General features: G+C 37.6%; 1 protein-coding gene across 2 annotated transcripts in view; it reads left to right on the top strand.

Moving 5' to 3' along the window:
• Nucleotides 1–18,858, top strand: part of NT5DC1 (5'-nucleotidase domain containing 1) — a 147,759-nt gene that overhangs the window by 121,810 nt on the left and 7,091 nt on the right. For both annotated transcript variants that reach the window (XM_050786623.1, XM_050786622.1), the window contains exons 7-9: nucleotides 1,910–2,084; nucleotides 3,906–4,003; nucleotides 17,872–17,990. In XM_050786623.1, coding sequence (XP_050642580.1) covers nucleotides 1,910–2,084; nucleotides 3,906–4,003; nucleotides 17,872–17,990 — 392 coding nt within the window. The remainder of the gene's footprint in view (nucleotides 1–1,909; nucleotides 2,085–3,905; nucleotides 4,004–17,871; nucleotides 17,991–18,858) is intronic.

Genomic DNA, 18,858 nt, shown 5'->3' with positions numbered 1-18,858 from the left:
GTTTCCTTTCATATGTCCACTCCGCTATCTCTGATATATCAGACTTGTGCTTTGTGTTGATGATAACCACTGCAGTTCTACATAGAATTTATAATAATGGTAAAGTCCAGTAGTAGAAGTGGGGATATTTCCCCCTTTATAGGTTTCTTTTTATCGGTGGTATATATTACTTTAGGATCCTGCAGCAGAGTTCCCTTCAGGTCTCATTTGCCATGCCTGGGTCCCCAGCACTTCCTAAACAATTCAATGACAGGAGAAGGGAGTAACTGTGATAGGTGTAGACTGATAGAGACCCTTGCCCTTGCTAGCATCACAGACCCCCTCAGAGGAAGATGAAACCTGAAACAATATCAGAGTACTCCCCAGCAAAGAGGGAGATGGATGTGGGGAGGCAGACCACAACATTTGCTACCATTTTTGTTTTTATTTGTTCGTTTTGTTGCACTAAAGACTCTTCTTCCTGGCCGGGCACTGGCTCACGCCTGTAATTCCCGCACTTTGGGAGCGCAAGGCAGGCAGATTGTGAGGTCAAGAGATCAAGACCATCCTGGTAAACATGGTGAAACCCCGTCTCTACTAAAAATACAGAAGTTAGCTGGGCATGGTGGCGCCTGTAGTCCTAACTACTCAGGAGGCTGAGGCAGGAGAATCGCTTGAACCCGGGAGGCGGAGGTTGCAGTTAGCCAGAGATCACACCACTGCACTACAGCTTGGTGACAGAGTGAGACTCCGTCTCAAAAAAAAAAAAAAAAAGACTCTTCTTCCTGATGTGCTGATGTTCTTGAAATATAACTTTCAAGTATTTCAAGTGTATCACACTGGACAGAGTCACAGATGTATCCCATATCTAGCTACTGCAGACTCTATCATTCAGTACAAGCTGTTTAAGCTATTTTTTTATTGTCTATGCATGTGTCCTTTTCGTAACAATTAGAGAAAGTAAAATCTTGGATTATTTTTATCTGCTTATTAGTTCTATCATGCTCTGAGAGCAATATTTCTAAAAGGTGTTATGAATCTAGTAGCATTTCAACGAAATCTGCAATTGCCTGCTGAGTACCCACAACTTAAAAAGCACTGGGTCAAGCACTATGGGTAAGTCTGGCCAAGACATCTGGAAACACTGCCACCATCTGCCCTGGAGCTCAGCCAGACCCCATGGACACTCTAAAAGGGCAGAGTAAGCAGTCCCACTTCAGTGATGCGAGTCATTCAATGTTCCCTGTCAACTACAGTGCCTTTTGGCCTGTTCTGGCCTATTTTACACCAATTTTTCCATTTGATATCTCAGCACTTCTCAGAGGCTATAGAATGGCTCCCCTAGTATAGGTTCCATCTGAAATAGCAAACTGTGACTCTGAGGAACTCATCGCCCTTCTTGGCTATTTATGCCAAAGACATGATCCTGGTGCAATATCTGAATGTTAATTTGTTTCTTATCTGTATTCAGCAAATATTCATTGAATAATTAAAAGAATATTTGTAACCAATTGATATTTCACATGTAAGGTTTTCTCTTACAGCATTTGAAAATGTTGATCATATCAAGTGTAATCCCAGCACTTTGGGAGGCCGAGACGGGCGGATCACGAGGTGTGTTGGCTACCTGTTTTAACAGTTTATCAGTTCTTGTCAAATAGCCAGCGAATATTATCAACTCCGTCTCAAAAAAAAAAAAAAAAAAATTTTGATCAAACAATTTATATGTTTTTTCAAACAATAATATGTTTTCAAGTAAAGAACTATTCTTAAAAAGCAAGTAGTATTGGCATAATTGCTAGGTTGGTCAAACTTTGTTCTTATCCTTTTAGTTTTATCTATAGATTTGAAAGAGATTAACTTGTTAGAGAATACATTTAGTTAAAAAATCTTTAAAAAGAGAAACCTCAATGATATTTTTATTTTTCAGAAAACTGTGGAATATATTTTCCAGAAATAAAAAGAGATCCAGGCAGATATTTACACAGTTGTCCTGAATCTGTGAAAAAGTGGCTTCGACAGCTAAAGAATGCTGGGAAAATTCTTCTGTTAATTACCAGTTCTCACAGTGATTACTGTAGACTTCTCTGTGAATATATCCTTGGGTGAGTGATGAGTCATTCGGTTTTCATTGTCTTATGAAATACAGATAGCAGATTAGACCAGGGCTTTTTTAAAAGTGTCAGCCATGACCATATCATTATTTTAAGCAATGCTGAGTGACAAGTTGATTTTTTTTTTTCTGATGACATACCTCAATATCTGCTGACAGCAGCCCAACCAAGTACATTTTAGCAAAGCAATGTTACTGGGGACCAGTATGCTCATAGCTCACCGAATGTCCGGGTTTTAGGTTTTCTAGAAGGTGGTAAACTGTATATCCTTCAGTTTTCCATGAATTTGGTTTCTCATCTTTGGATGATGACTGAGGGACACTGAGTTGTAGGTTATACTCCTCCACAGATACCTGGAGTACAGCCACTTTTTAGTCATTTCAGTGTGGAGCCATGTACTTTACTGTTTAACACAACCAGGATGGGATTGAATTCATGAAAATGAAGGCAGTATAATTGCATAGACTTTAAAGTAAGACAGACTTGACTTCAAGCCCCACTCTGCAGTTTACTGTAGTAGGTTTTATAACCTCTTTAAGCTTCAATTTTGTGATCATAAAATGGTACAGTAATGCCTTGTGGGTATGAGGGGATATTCAAATAGCATAATACAGGTAGAGAATTAGATAGGAATAGTTGATAGACTTCAGTGTGTAAATACTTATTCTTGTGGGCAATACCAGGAAATATCTATGGTCAAAGCAAGATTCCACAGTGAGCTATTAGGTCTCCCCTAATGTTTCCTCAAGTTCCATCAAATACCGAATTGCCGTGAGTATGGAGCAAGTTTGAGCCTTAAAACCTACCTTCACTAGCTTTTTTAGCATCATGATTTCCATGTTCTTAGCAGGTGTGACTTTAGTTTGTTCTATGATATGCTTACAATCTGTGAGTAGAATTTCTGCTTTTTGAATAATATATAGGCTGATATATAATAATGCATTCTTTGGGTGAATTAAGGCCAAAGTCCTGGATGTCTTGGAAGGTGCCGCTCATAGAGACATTTGCTATCTTAGTAGTGGGCCCACTAACTAAATTTAGATGAACAAAAATGAACTTTAAAATGAACAATTGAGATTTTAATTCCTTTTTTATTAGCATAGATAGCTATAGTCTTTCTTCATCTCAATTTCTATTTATTGCTGTTTGATTCATAAAAGTATTCTGGAATGTTGCATAAATATTGTTTCCCCCATTGTAATAGTGAGTCCTTCAGGAGAAGGGCTACCTTTCCTTTGCCATCAGAAATAATCCTTAATATAATGATAAGTACAGATTTAAAATCATTAATTATTATCATATAAAAGTTACCACATTATAAGACTACACTGATTGTCAGATAAAGTATCTTCTTCATATTTGAAGCACTCTCTGAAAGATGACCATGACTTGCTATAATGCTGCTTTCTGTGGGACCCATGTAACACGCAAAATTGTTAACTCTTCAAGCTAACAAAGCCAGCCAATTGCAGGCCCCCAAATTTGAAGATAGATTTTCCAAATATTTCCAACCGTTAGAAACTATTGACTTCACTGCCAAAGCCAGCTTGGTACCTAGAGTCTATGTGCTGCTTTCTTTTTTTCCTGATTATGTTTATACTTCAAAGAGTTGTCAGGAAGACTAGTACTCAACCACCTTCTATTTCCAATGGAATGTTCACCTTAAAGTGTGAGAAAAATATAAAGCATATAAAAGTTAATCAAAAGATAAATGATGCTGTTGTAAAATAGATAAGCAAAAATCAAGTTCTGTTTTATATGGACCTATTCTAATTCTTAAAATAAATTTATGAAAAATTGTGTTGCTTTTAGGAATGATTTTACAGACCTTTTTGACGTTGTGATTACAAATGCACTGAAGCCTGGTTTCTTCTCCCACTTACCAAGTCAGAGACCTTTCCGGACGCTCGGTAAGTTACATTTGGTTTCTTTCTTCTGTATACAGTTGACTAACAACCTTGTGCAGAGCACTGTTGTTACATGCAATGCCATGTCTTCTTTCCTCTCATGGGGAAGAAAAAAGATAATAAACCTATGTTTGTATTAAATTTTATGCTACCACTTTATATCACAATTATTTCTTTGCATGTCAGCCTTTCCCTGACTTTAAAAATGAAGGGCATGAACTTCACCTTAGTTTTTAGGACCTAAATAAATGCCTCGATAAATGTTTGAAGGATGGATTACTTGTGATAAATCAGTTGAGTTATTTTCTAGAACAAAAGCACCTGCGGAACACATGAGGATCATAACAAATGAAACATTCCTGTCTCTGGGGAAAGGGAAGGCCTTCCTGAAAGGGTATTTAGAATTATCATTCATGTAGAAGAGACTGATAGGGAGAGAGGTGGAATGAAAGGGATTTACAGGTGAAAAAGAATGATAACAGAGTGAGGTACTCATAGTAGGTGCTCTTGAAAGCTTCTTAAATAAATACATAAATGAATAAAAAGCAGAACCTGATCAGTAGTAGAGAAGTTATAGTTTTTGGGGAGTGAAAGACAGTGAGTTTAGTTTTGATATCTGTTGTATCTTTTATTTCTATTTAAGTAGTTTCAAGTAAGCTCAATGATATATTAACATTTGAGGACCATTCAGAAGTTCTCTTAGGAGAGGACCATCTAAAATAAATCCAGGATGGTTAGAAATTGAAACACAGTTAATGGTTGTAAATGCACATAAATGTATAAAAGATTTTTAAGAAATAAAATTTATAGATCTACCTAGAAATCTAGCTGTCTTTTAAAGAGAATGATCAAATTAACATACATACATATTGTATGCATAATATATATAAGCATCTACCATAATATATGATTTATAATTTTACTTTTGATTAATATGCTTGGCATTATATAACAACCTGGGCCAGGTTGTACTGATATTTAATATACATTTCTCTTTACTTTCCCATGGCCACACATTACCCTGTTCTGAAATAAAATTTAAAATTTTTCAGAAAAGTGTTCAGGTGAATCAGACACATTTAATACATTTATTTAATATGGTAATACAGTATTATTTACTTTGAACTTATTTTTACTATTCAAAAGCCTGATTCAATTCTAGGCATTTGATAGTAGCTCAGTACTCAGTGTTGGGCTTATGAACAGTGAAATCTAAGTGAGGCTCATTGTAGCACGTGTCAAGCACCAAGCCTTTTTCTGTGCACCAGACAGATATGTGAACATGTGAGCACATCAGCAAGTGCAAGGGATGCTTATGGATTTTAGTACGTGTCATGAAGGTAATAACCACCTTATGAGGTACAGTATATGGGGCAGGCTTCCTTAGAGTGGCTGGCCAGGGGCGCTCTGTCCAAAAAGGTTAGGTAAGGTGACTTGCAAGGTGAGCCCTGAGGGACAAGTGATGAGAAGAGCAGAGGAAGAGTGTTCCTGGCACTCTTCATTCATTGGATCAAATGAATGCCAGGGCCCAGTAGGAGATTAGTTTTGTCACATTCTAGTAACAAAGAAGAGACCTGCCATTCTGGCACATGGTCATAGGGTGGGAGGGGGGTGAAGTTAGGGAGGCAGGCACCCTCATAAGCAGTGGAAAGGGGTTTGAATTTTATTCCACAAGTAACCTGAAGCTGTTCCGTTGTTTGAGGCAGAAGAGTGATATAAGAGACTGCTTTGGCTGCTGGGTGGGGAATGGTTTGGATGTGGGGAAGGAAGGAAAGAGGAAGACCTGGCAACTGCAGTGTCCCTAGTAAGATACTGTGGTGGTTTGGTCCAGAGCGACAGTACTGGAGATGGAGAGAGGTAGATACATTTAAGATACATTATGGAGTTGGAAAACACAGGGCTCCATGATACTTAAAGAAACAGCAGATGAAAAGAAAGGAGTAATAAAAGAATAACTTCCAGGTGGTTGATTTTTCTTTTTCCTGAAATGAGCAAGTGAGTAGGTGGTGGTACCATTTACACACTTGGGGAAAAATACGAGGATAAAGTTATATGGAGCAGGGGTTACATCTATTAAGAACTCGTTTTTCAACATGTTAATTTTGAGATGCTTATGAGTTATGTAACTGTCATTATCAATTAGGAAATTGTATAAATATGCCTGGAGTCCAAGGGAACAAGTCTAGGCTGAAGATATATATTCGGAGTAATCAGCTCATAGATAGGTATTTGAAGCCAGGGGCTTATGTGAAACCAAATATAGAGAGAATGTAGATAGGCAAAAGGCCTAGACCAAGCCCTGACATTCTCTAATATTAAGGATAGAGAAGAAAGAGTGCAGTGTGGCAGCACATAGATTATAGTATGGAAAATAGTAGAATACGTATGCAGAAGTCAGAGGAAAGAGGAAAGGGTAGCCAGCTAGTCCAAATGCTACAGAAAAACAACACTGAAATGAGGAAAGAGAAATCTTCTCTGGGGTGGGCAAGATGGAGATCACTAGTGCCTCAGTGAACAGTTGCCATAGAGTGGTGGGATAGAAACTAAATTGCAGTATCTTGAGTAGTTCATTGGAGGTATGGAACCAGGGCATATGTACAGCTCTTTCTAGAATTTTAGCTCTGAATGCAGTCAAAGAATTGAGGTTTTAGCTGGAAGACAATGTAGCATTAAGGGCATATTTTATTTTTTTAAGATAGAAGATACTGGAATATGCATATGTGGTGATGAGAATGATCTAGTACAGTGGTTTTCAAAGGTGGCAGTTTTGCCCTTCATTGCAAATTTGGCAATGTCTGGAGACATTTTTGGTTGTCACAACTTGGCAGGGGGGTAGAGGCTAGGAGTGCTGCTAAGCAGCCTACAACACACAGGACAGCACCCCCCAACGACAAAGAATTATCTAGCCCCAAATCTCAGTAGTGCCAAGGCTAAGAAACCCTAGTCTAGTAGAAAGAAATAGGTCGGTGTTGTTTTTATATATTGGTTTAAAGTCTTATATAATAAAATCCTTAATATTAAGGAATAATCTGTTATCAAGGATTCTGATAGTATTCTTATAATTAAACCAGAAAAAAATTTAAATGTTTTTCCCCACTTTACAAACTTACATTTGAATATGTAAGTACCCAATAAAATTTGCTTTTATTTTTATTTTTGTGGGGTTTGCATATTTCGTTCTAAGAAAATCTATACCCCTTGTATACCTATAGTAGTATTTATGCCATTCCATAAGATTTTTATTAAAATTTCACACAAATATACAAATAATGTGAAACTGCACATTAAAAATATACCAAGTTTTTTTTAACATATTGGAAATTATAAATGCATTAACTATGTTGATAATTTACAGCATTTTAAGTAGTTTTTCTCTATGTAATTGAGAGTATCCTGAGGTAAAAGGGTGGAGTGTTTAAAAAATGATTACTTTAGAAGTAACTATCTTAAGACTTCTGTGCAGTATTTTCTGTTAGTTGTACAGTACAACTGGATTTGAGGGCTGACATAATGATGTTTATTCAAACTACATCTTTAAATATTATACTCATCAAAAGACTCGAAAGTCTTTTTGACTGAATTTATGGTATGGAAATATTAGGAATCTAAACTTTAAAAATAAGCACATCCTGATAATAAATATACCATTTTAAAAAATTGTTTTACATTCTGGGTTGTATAAAAACTTAGTTTTTTAATTTCTACTGTCTCTAATTTGTATTTCATTTATTTTTTAATTGACAAGTAAAAATTATATATGTTGTACAACATGGTATTTTGATATATATATACATTGTAGAATGGCTAAATGATACTATTTAAATAAGTATTACCTCACATTATCATTTTTTTGTGTATGGTAAGAACACTTAAAATCTATTCTCTTAGTAAATTTTAAATATACAATGTATTATTTTTAACTCTACGTTATATGCAATATATTTCTTGTATTTATGGATTTATTCCTCCTAACTGAAATTTTGTGTCCTTTGACCAACATCTCCCAAAACCCCTACCCCTAGCCTCAGATAACCACCATTTTACTTTCTGATTCCGTGAGTTTGACTTTTTTACATTCCAAATGTAAGTGAGATCATATGGTATTTGTCTTTCTGTACGTAGCTTATTTTGCTTAACGTTGTGTCCTCCAGGTTCATCCATGTTGTCACAATTGACAGGATTTCTTTCTTTTCAAGGTCAAATAGTATTCCATTATGTATATATACGATATTTTCTTTATCTTTTAATCTGCTAATGGACATTTAGGTTGATTTCATATCTTGACTATTATGAATAATGCTGTAATGAACATGGGAGTGCAGATAGCTCAACATACCAATTTCATATATTTTGGATATATACTCAGTACTGGGGTTGCTGGATCATATGGTAGTTCTATTTTTAATTATTTTGAGGAACTGCCACACTTTTTTCCATAATGGCTAAACTAATTTACAGTCCCACCAAGAATATACAAGGATTCCCTTTTCTCCACATGCTCTTTAAAACTTATCTTTTGTCTTTTTGATAATAGCCATTCTAATAAGTATGAGGTGATAGCTCATTGTGGTTTTAATTTGTATTTCCCCGATGATTAGTGACATTGAGCACTTTTTTATATTGCTGCTAGATATTTGTATATCTTTTTGAGAAATGTCTATTCAGGTCCTTTGCTCATTTTTTAAATTGGATTATTTGTTTCCTTACTGTTGAGTTGAGTTCTTTTTATGTTTTGGATATTAACCCCTTATCAGAAGTATGCTTTGCAAATATTTTCTACCATTCTACAGATTGTTTTCACTTTGTTGACTGTTTTCTTTGCGGTTGCATAGCTTTTTAGTATTATGTAATCTCATTTGTCTATTTTTGCTTTTGTTGTCTGTGCATTTGGGGATATAGCCAGAAAGTCTTATAAAAATTTCATTTTAACTAGCAGTCTACTGTGTTTCATTCTCCTCTGTGGTTTTAGAGATGAAAATTCTGGATTGATGAAGCAGGACCCAAAGTCCTACCAGTCTCTGTAATGAAGACTGTGAAGTGCCTAGCAATCTCAGCATATATAGGATTTCATGCTTTTTGTGCAGATATTTAGAAAAGTTTACCTCATTTTGTCCAGGCACGGTGGCTCACGCCTGTAATCTCAGCACTTTGGAAGGCCAAGGCGGATGGATCACCTGAGGTCGGGAGTTTGAGACCAGCCTGAGCAACATGGGGAAACCCCATCTCTACTAAAAGTACAAAATTAGCCAGGCATGGTGGCACATGCCTGTAATCCCAGCTACTAGGGAGGCTGAGGCAGGAGAATCGCTTGAACCTGGGAGGCGGAGATTGCAGTGAGCCAAGATCACGCCATTGCACTCCAGCCTGGGCAACAAGAGTGAAACTCCGACTCAAAAAAAAAAAAAGAAAAGTTTACCTCATTTTTATAACATCCAGGAGGGCTAGATGTCTATGGTTCTTTCCAGCCTTTGTTTTCTGGGCCTCTGATTTAAAATATTTCAGTGGAAGAATATTTTTTAGAATTAAACCAAAATCCTTTATTCTATTTAGAATGCAAAAAAGATTGCCAGAACTATTACTAATTACAGGATTGTACTGCACATATTTTAAAATCCCTACTTCATTACATGCTATGTGTTTATTCTGCTGCTGATTCTGATTCTTCAGCTACCTCTAACTGCTTTCCCTCCGTTTCTACTACCTTTCCCTTTTAATGTTGATATTCCCTAGCATTCTATATTTGGCTCTCCTTTCTTCTGTTGTCCTTCAGCTCTCTGCCACTGGGAAGGTTTTAACTATCATCTGTATACTGATAGTTGACATTTCCTTATCTCTGGGCTTCACATTTCTCTGACCTTCAGAAGCCTATTTCTATCTGTCTTCTAAAATCTTCACATCCCACAGCCCCAGAGTCGCAGGAAACTTGATATGCTTGCAACAGCTCATTAAATCCCCATCCCATTTTAGCATGCCGCTCTTCCCATATTCCATAATTACATTTTAGCTACTTTTCCAAGCACAGACCTTAACCAAGCTAGTAAGCAAAAACCACAATTACTTTTGCACTAACGTAAAAAAATCAGTCATCCTCATTCCTTCCCTCCCTTTTAAGTTGTACTTCCGTTTGCTCAGGTTTGTCCTTACTACATTGCCACCACTGCCCGTATCATCCCTTGTGTGAAATGGCACAATATTTAAGTCATTGCTCCAAATGGTTAGAGTAGAGTTAATACAATTGAGCTTGCTGGGATGGAAGGCACAGCGAGCCAATCACGAAACACAGCATGGCCTTAGCGAGTTGCACAGGTTTGACGTCAGCGGTTGTCATGGTAACAGGGGCGAAGCTGCTGATTCCAGGACTGAGCTCCTCCCGCCAGTCTGATTCCTGCCAGTGCTTAAGATGTATGGAGGGGAGAAGCGGCTTCCAAGCAAAATCTTCTTCCTCTCTTTTCTCTATCACTGCGTCACCAGATCCTCGCCAGTGCTGAGGGCGGGGATACGGGGAATCTCTGTCTTGCAAGATTAAATTATTATTGGAGAGGGAACGTGTCTGCCTTGTTCACTGCAGAGTCGCCAATGCTGCTTAGCTCAGTTCCTGCCCCTGCCCGCCATTGGGAGAATCATGATCCAACTCTCTCTCTTCTCTCTCTTTTCTCTTCTCTCTCTCTCTGTCTCTCGGCCTTAGCTGTCACCAGTACACTGACTCTGACTCCCAATTCTTTCCCTGAGACCTGTTTTCCTGAGTCTCATACGCAGTTCCTCGTCCACACTAGGCAGCTCCACTCAGTGTTCTGAAATCAAGCTTGAGATTCTCCTTCCGCCTAGAAACCACAAACAACCAAACATGCTGGTCACCTTGTGTGTCTTCCTTACCTAACCATCTATTAGAATTCTCCAGCTGATAACCTCCGTTGTCTTCACCCTTTTACCTCCAGTATGCTATGCATTAAATCCTGCTTAATATACCTGGAAAATCATCTCTGTCCTCCTTTCCCTTTCCACTAGGCTATCTAACCCCTCCCTAACCTCTTTTCAGACACTTTTCATTAGCACAGACTTCTATTTTTGAGTTCTTTAAAATTTCCCACATCTTTTTTAATTACTTAGGCACAAATATATTTAATCACATGCACACAGTATCTCATTGGCTTCCATTCCTTATAGCATCCTAAGGCTAATTGTACAATCTGGTTCCTAAATTACCTTTCCATCCTCCTTAACTTACTCCATAAAAGTATTCTTCTTTACTCCTACTGAAATGATTGCCTTTTATTCTTATATCAAGTTTTTGTTCTCACTATTCTGTCAACATCAGTGTTTCTCAGACTTTAATGTACACATGAATCACCTAGAGATCTTGTTAAAATGGAGATTCTGATTCAGAGGCCCTGGTCAAACCTTACATTCTGCATTTCTGAATAACTTGTCTGGTGAAGCAGACGCTACTGGTTGGAAGACCACACTTTGAGTGGCATAGATATGTGTAGAATGCCTTCTCCCTTTCCTCTCTGGTGACTTCCTACCTCTTATTTAAGGTCAAACATACAAATCACATTTTCTTTGCAATACCTTCCTTCTGCAGCTCCAGTCAGAGCTGTTTCTTTCTCTGTATTGCTTAGTGTTTTCACTTGGCTACAGTTGGGAAATTGTCTGATGAACTTTGTCACTGGATATTAGTGCTGAGGGGTGCAGCTGTGTGCAGGAATCTTTCTGTCTTTAGCACAATTCCAGCAACATTAAAAGCTCCCAGAATGAAAGAGGCTGAATCCATCAGCGAACTAGTCAGCTCCATCTCTACTAAACATACAAAAAATTAGCTGGGCATGGTGGCGGGTGCCTGTAATTCCAGCTGCTCGGGAGGCTGAGGCAGGAAAATCGCTCAAACCCAGGAGGCAGAGGTTGCAGTGAGCTGAGATGGCGCCATTGCACTCCAGCCTGGGCAATAAGAGCGAAACTCCATTTCAAAGGAAAAAAACAAGAACTATGAATGAATGGTAAACACCTCCCCCCCCCCCCGCACAAACCAAAGTAGATACGGGTAAGAATCACACTTTTTCTTTACTAGTATAATTTTCCTGTTATAGCCCCCAACACAGGCATTTTATGAGACCTTTTACTTGAAAAATGTCTTACGTGTCCATGCTAAGAAACAGACAATGTATATATGAAAATGTACAACTGGAGAAAAAAAAGTCTAGCCCAGAATTGAGGAAGGGATTTATAAAAGTAAAAATGAACTGTTTAGTCAAATTTACATATATACAGAAAGGAATCCTAGAAATAAAAATTGTAAATATATTTTAATCATAATTCATTATTCAGTAACCTCTAACAAGTCAGAGGTTGCCACCAGAATATAAGCATCCTTAGAGAAGAGACCCTAAGTATGCTTAGGGCAGAGACTTGGGCCATCTCATTCACTGCTATACCCCGACTGACTAAAACAGTCTGTGAAATATAGTAAAAACGAAGAATGAGACGAGAAAGAAAATGAATTGTATTTCTAGCTCAGATTCTGTTTGACTCCACCAGGCTGTGCAGATCCACTCATGTTTGTGACTTTTTACTTGTAACAGAAAAACAGTGGCAACAACCCACATGTCTATCTATAGAGGACTATTATTAATAAATAAATAATAGAACATGTATAAAATAGAATGAAATGCACATATTTTAAAAGGAGGTAGATGACACTGTGCTAGCTATAAAATAGTTTAAAAATAGCAAGTTGCAGAGCCTCATGCAGATTATTCTAATATTAGCATTTAAAAGTATTTTAAAATTATTAGTATTATATTAGTTTGCTAGAGCTACCATAACAAGATACCACAAACTAGATAGCTTGAACAATGTATTTTATTTCTTTGCAGTTCTGCAGGCTGTGAAGTCTGAAGCCAGGTTGTAGCAGGATTGGTTTCTTCTAAGGCCCCTCTCTTCTTGGTTTGTAGATGGTTGTTTTCTCCCTGTGTCTTCACATAGTCTTTCTTCTGTGTCTATCTGTGTCCTAATCTCATCTTCTTATAAGGAGACCGTATTGGATTAGGTCCACCCTGAGAGTCTCATTTTAATTTAATCCAGCCTTTAAAGGCTCCATCTCTAAATAGTCACATTCTGATATACTAGGGGTTATTATTTTAACTTATGATTCGGGGAGGAACATAATTCAGGCCATAGCAGGTATATATATATATATACTGAAACTCATCAAATTGTATGCTTTAAATACATTCAATTTATTGTATGTTGGTTATGTCTCAACAAATGTGTAAAAACATGGAGGAAAGGAATATGCTCATATTCGTATTTGCTTTTATGTGCATAAAAGAGTGACTGCCTTTTGCAGAAAAGGTGAGTGCATACCAGATAGTGTTCAAAAATAAGACTTTTTAAAAATATGTAAATATATTACTGATTCAGAAAAAATCTCATAAATACATATTTTTAAACATTAATAAAGTAATGACACCAAGCGCTTTGGGAGTTTAGGAGAGGCAGCAGTCACTGTGAGTTGAGGTTAGAGATTCTGGCCTACAAAACTTATCACAGGTTCTGCTCTCTGTGGTAAGTTTGGCTTAGCTTTATTCAAGATTGTCAGTCTAGCCTTGACTGTATCATTGTCCCATATCTACTTTGTAACTGTTGTACTGTCAAAAACTTTACTGTTTTTTAAACTCATCTTGTCCGTATGTTCTTACAATAAGAAAATAAAAAGATTTACTTCATTGTAGTAAAACATAGCTATATTTAGGAATAAATTACAGTTTCTAAGACAGCTTTAGTTTTATTTATTTGCCTAAATTGATTGCTCCTCCATGTCTTTATCCAACTTCATTTGTTTCTTAACTTCATTAGGTCAGTTTTTTGGTAGTTTGTAGGCTGAAAGAAAGGGTTTGAGCTTTGTTCTCCTATGAGTTTTCTCCTTTATAGTTATTTTATAACCCAAACATCTATTAGCGATTAAGTTAAAGGATTTGAGGAATAATTTGTATATCTTGTAGAACTTTGGTATAGAAAATTGTAGTAATAATATATTTTTATAGAAAAATGTTTTCAATTAATACATTTTACCTAACTGTTAAGACTGCTTTAAATTAAAGCTGGGACAGTGGAATTTTAGGAAAATAATACAGGTTTGCTTTTTCACGAGATATTTGAATTCAGTTCAAAGGGCATTCTAAAGCCCTCCTTCTTTTCTTCATTCATTGCTGACCTATTTTCAATATAAATGGAAGATTGTAACAGCACTAAATTTGGGCCTTATATAAAGATGTCATAGGGAGTTGGCTGAGGCTCCATCCTAAGTGAGAATTGTTAGTTTGCGGGTGTTCTCAGGGATGACAGATAAAGGTTTATTCTGTGCTATAGTTGTTTCCTGTTTGTGGCAATACCATGGGACACATTCAGGTCCAGGAATCCAAATTCGGAAATGCTCTCTGGGAGTATCATCTTACTTTGTCTTCTAGCCCTAATTTGAAATTCTTTGGAATAAGGAGGCAAAGTGCATTCTTGTCCTGGCTCTTATTATAACATTTCAGTGACTTTGGGCAGATTTCTTAACTTTTTCAGATATCAGTTTATTCACCTGTAAATTGAAGGGATTATAGCTAAGACTTCTTAAACACTTACTTTGTGGCAGACATTTTTCCATGTGCTCTATTTTTATCTGCATTAATTTATTTATACAACCACTCTGTGAGGTAAGCATTGTTTTTAGCCCCATTTTAAAACTGTGGAAGCAAATTATCATCATCATCTATCCCCTTTGTCTTCATTTTTTTCTATATCTTCTAACATTATCTTTCTATATCTTCTAACTTTTTTTGTTTTTGTTTTTGTTTGAGACAGAATCTCGTTTATCACCCAGGTTGAAGTCCAGTGGCGCTATCTCGGCTCACTGCAATCTCCATCTTCCGGGTTCAAGCAGTTCTCCTGCTTCAGCCTCCCGAGTAGCTGGGACTACAGGCACGCGCCACCATGCCCGGCTAATTTTTTGTATTTTTAGTAGGGACAGGGTTTCACCATTCTGGCCAGGCTGGTCTTGAACTCCTGACCTGATCATGAAAGTCTGGGATTGCACCCACCGTGCCTCTAGCCTCCCGCTCTGTCGCCCAGGCTGGAAGTGGCTGGATCTCGGCTCATTCCGCCTCCCGGGTTCACAGGCGTGAGCGCACCGTGCCTGTTTTTTTGTATTTTTAGTAGAGACCCACCGTGTTAGCTAACATATTTTTAATTAAACTTTTTAAAATCAATATCCTCATTGTACTCTTTGCAGGACACTGTTTTTTGGGTTGGGGTGGGGGTTGTTTTTAGACAGAGTCTACTTCTGTCATCCAGCGGGGAGTGTGGTGACGTGATCTCGGCTCACTGAAACCTCTTTCTCTGGGCTCAAGCTATCCTCCCACCTCAACCTCCCAAGTAGCTGGGACTACAGGTGTGCAACCCTATACCCAGTGAATTTGTGTATTTTTTGAAGAGACTGTGGTTTCACCATGCTGACCAGGTTGGTCTTGAACTCATGGACTCAAGCAGTCTGCCTGCCTCAGACTCCCAGAGTGTTGGGATTACAGGTGTGAGCCACCCTGCCCAGCGTACATTTTAAAATATTATGTAAAAATAGAGATTTATGTAACTATTTTCAATGGACCTTATAAAGAAGTACAGTGCCCTATCTAAATAATGTAAAAAATGTTTATTTGGGTTTATAAACACTGTGCTTGAAACTTCCCTGAGTTTGTTCATCTGCACTGTACAGCTTTCACCTCAGTTCTGTGGCTTTCACAGTCCGAACAGGCTCTCTACTGCAGGAATTAATACTTCTCTGAGTCTTGCAGCTTCCTAGCTGTGAAGGCTCTGCCAAAACCCTCAGCTTCAGCTGCCCTTGTAGATTAATTATTCGTTAAGGCAGCCTCCAGTATAGGGGCTGGAAACAGGGAGGGGAGGTAATGTTTGTATAAAGTGAATTTTTTGTTTTGACTTGATTTGGGGTTTTTTGTTTCCTATTAGATTACTGAGTCTCAACATTTAAGAAATTATGATACTATGGATTTTTAAAATTTTTTTCATAAGTAGTAGAAAGATTATCTTCCCATTATCCTTGCAAAGTAGGCATCTACATATCAACTGAGTCTTTTCAGAAATATTGCTGTAAATTATTCATTTTCCAATTGCCATCAAATCCACATTACTTGCATAGTAAGACATTTCAGTAAATAAATAGACATCAGAAGTGATCACTTTTTACTGTGTTTCTCCAGGAATATGCTGAATCTTCTTAGACCCTTTTATTGTTAGGCTAGTACATGATTTTGGCTTCCTATCTATTCTTTCTTTAAAGAATAGTGGGATTTTCATTTAATTTTGCAGAAGAATTTTAAAATGGCTGCTGAAATGGCAGCAGGATAGCATAAATATTTATTGAACATAAGCTGCTAGTTGCTATGATTTGGCTTTAATTATCTATAAATGTAGTTTTAGAATTGTGTTTAAAATATCTGAGGTTATGCAGAAATGCACCTTAATATTGTGATACATTTGACTCATTTTGTAGTAGAATTAATAAATTATATTTCATTTCAGTTATAATGACCAATCTTTAATTTGTAAATCTTAAATTCTCTAGTACCAGATTCAAGATGTTTTATGTTATAAACTAAGCAGAGATTTAATGTTGTTGTCTGTGACTTTTACATATAGTTTCTTTAGGGAAAATTCGATTTTAGTTAAAGGTACTAATATTGCCAGAGATGTATTTTTAATGACTGACTTACCCATCTTTGCCTCCTTTCTAAACCCTTTGTTTTCTCCCTGTCCTACTCCAGGGCTGATGTACAACAAAGCCAATGCAGCTTAAGCTTTAAGACCCCCTCATTTATCTCTTCCAAATCCTATCAGGGACCATGGTAATTTTGTATTAATACTGTATTTGTTCTCTTAAAGAGGACCCTTCTAATTACATAAGCTTCTGTATACACACAACCTCTGTATCCAACATAGGATTGTATCTTACAAGATTCTTCTTAGTGGCACAGCAGAGAGGACCAAAAAAGTGGGGAGAATAAACCTGTTTAAAATCAGAAATCATATAATTGATGGGAGAAAAAGGAGGTTATTTTTTTCCATACAGTTTGCAAAGCTGTATCAACAGCTACCAAAGTCTCTGCTGATATGTCATGTATTTCGTAAAACCTTACTCAGTCTTCCTTTATCATCGTGCTGGTAGGCGGATTCTCTTCAGCTTTTCAGCTCGTGTACAAGTAATAGAATAGTGGGCAAAATTCAGAGAGGCAGACTCTTTCACCAGCCCTGCTTTAACAGGAGTGGGAAGGTAATGTGCTGGGAGAGGACAACTTGGAATGGTCCACAAACTTGTGCTTTGGCATCAGATAGTCCTTTCATTCCCCACCCACCCCAAGCTGGTACTAGGGTAAAGCATTTGAGGCATCAAGTGTGCAAAATTTACATCTGAATATGATAGACTACTAATTAAAAACTTATCTCCCTCACCCTCAATTCTAAAAAAGTAACACCTAATGACTTTCATTGTGTTGTTTATTTGGTAAACCATTTTGTAGTAGTAGGGGCCTGATGTCAAGCAGATGTCTATCTAATCACCGAATAAATCACTTACCAGCATTGAGATCCTGGGCAAAATAACTTCCCGGAACTTTATTTTCCCCAATTAAGAAGGCCATAGGATTAAAAAGTATATACCTTTAAGGGCCTTATAATATGTAGGTACCACTGAATGTCAGCTCCTTTCCCCACAAGGTTCTTGTTTGTACATGTCCTGCAGCCATGCCCTAAGTGTGGTCTGCCCAGCTGGCTACTCTCACTTGATTAAAAAGTATATGATTGTCAAACTGTATTTTCAGAGAATGATGAGGAGCAGGAGGCGCTGCCATCTCTGGATAAACCTGGCTGGTACTCCCAAGGGAACGCTGTCCACCTCTATGAACTTCTGAAGAAAATGACTGGCAAACCTGAACCCAAGGTATTTTCCAGTTGAGGAGAAGCCCTCAGCGCCCACTTGCAGACATAAGCAGTTGTGAACTGCCAAACCTCTCCTAATTCTTCTGCTTAAATAAGCCTTTCCTTTGTCAGTGTAGACAGGCTGTCTATCTGTGATAGAGAAGAGCAAGGATTCCAGGCAGGGCACCACAGATTTAGGGGGTGTGTGAGTGTGTAGGATGCCTGTGGAATGTTAATCCTGATAACAATCCATCCAAAAAGTTTTCATATATAAAACAAACAACTGAAATTATGCTACAGACTAGCTTAAAGATACACTTGTTTTTGACAGCATGATCACGTTGTTGATGTTGGACACTGGTGCATTTCTAACAGCAGAACCCTTTCTTCTAAGAAAATATTTACCAGAATTTCTGTGAGCTGAGAGATCATGGGGTAACAGAGCCCTGCTCCATTGGCTGTCACCATGCCACAGTCCCCTGGGGACTCCTGAGGGTTAATGGATGGAGCAGTCTGACTTGCAGATGCTGATTCTCATATCCCTTAACTCTGTTTTCATATCTGAAAATTGAGAGGTATGGACTCAGTCAATGGAGTTTTGCCTCAGACTACCTAGGGAACCTTCTAGCTTCAACATGCGTAGCCCTACTCTCACAGATTCTGTTTCAACCAATCTGAAGTTGGGCCCAGAAACTCTCTTGAAAAGTGGTTGTGATTTGCACTTTTAATAATCTCTACTCCACAAGTTGTCTCTAATACCTCACCAGCCCTTCAACTGCAGGGGCCATTTTATTAGTAATTGTAAACATCTATGTAAACATATAGGTTCTCTTCTTTAGGAAAATTGAATAAAATCACTTATTTCACCTTATGCTCTCTTCCACCTGTGA

Source organism: Macaca thibetana, chromosome 4 (genome assembly GCF_024542745.1).
Source record: "Macaca thibetana thibetana isolate TM-01 chromosome 4, ASM2454274v1, whole genome shotgun sequence".
NCBI classification, from domain to species: Eukaryota; Metazoa; Chordata; class Mammalia; order Primates; family Cercopithecidae; genus Macaca; species Macaca thibetana.
Note: the sequence above shows the minus strand (reverse complement) of the source record. Positions and strands in the feature narration are given on the sequence as shown.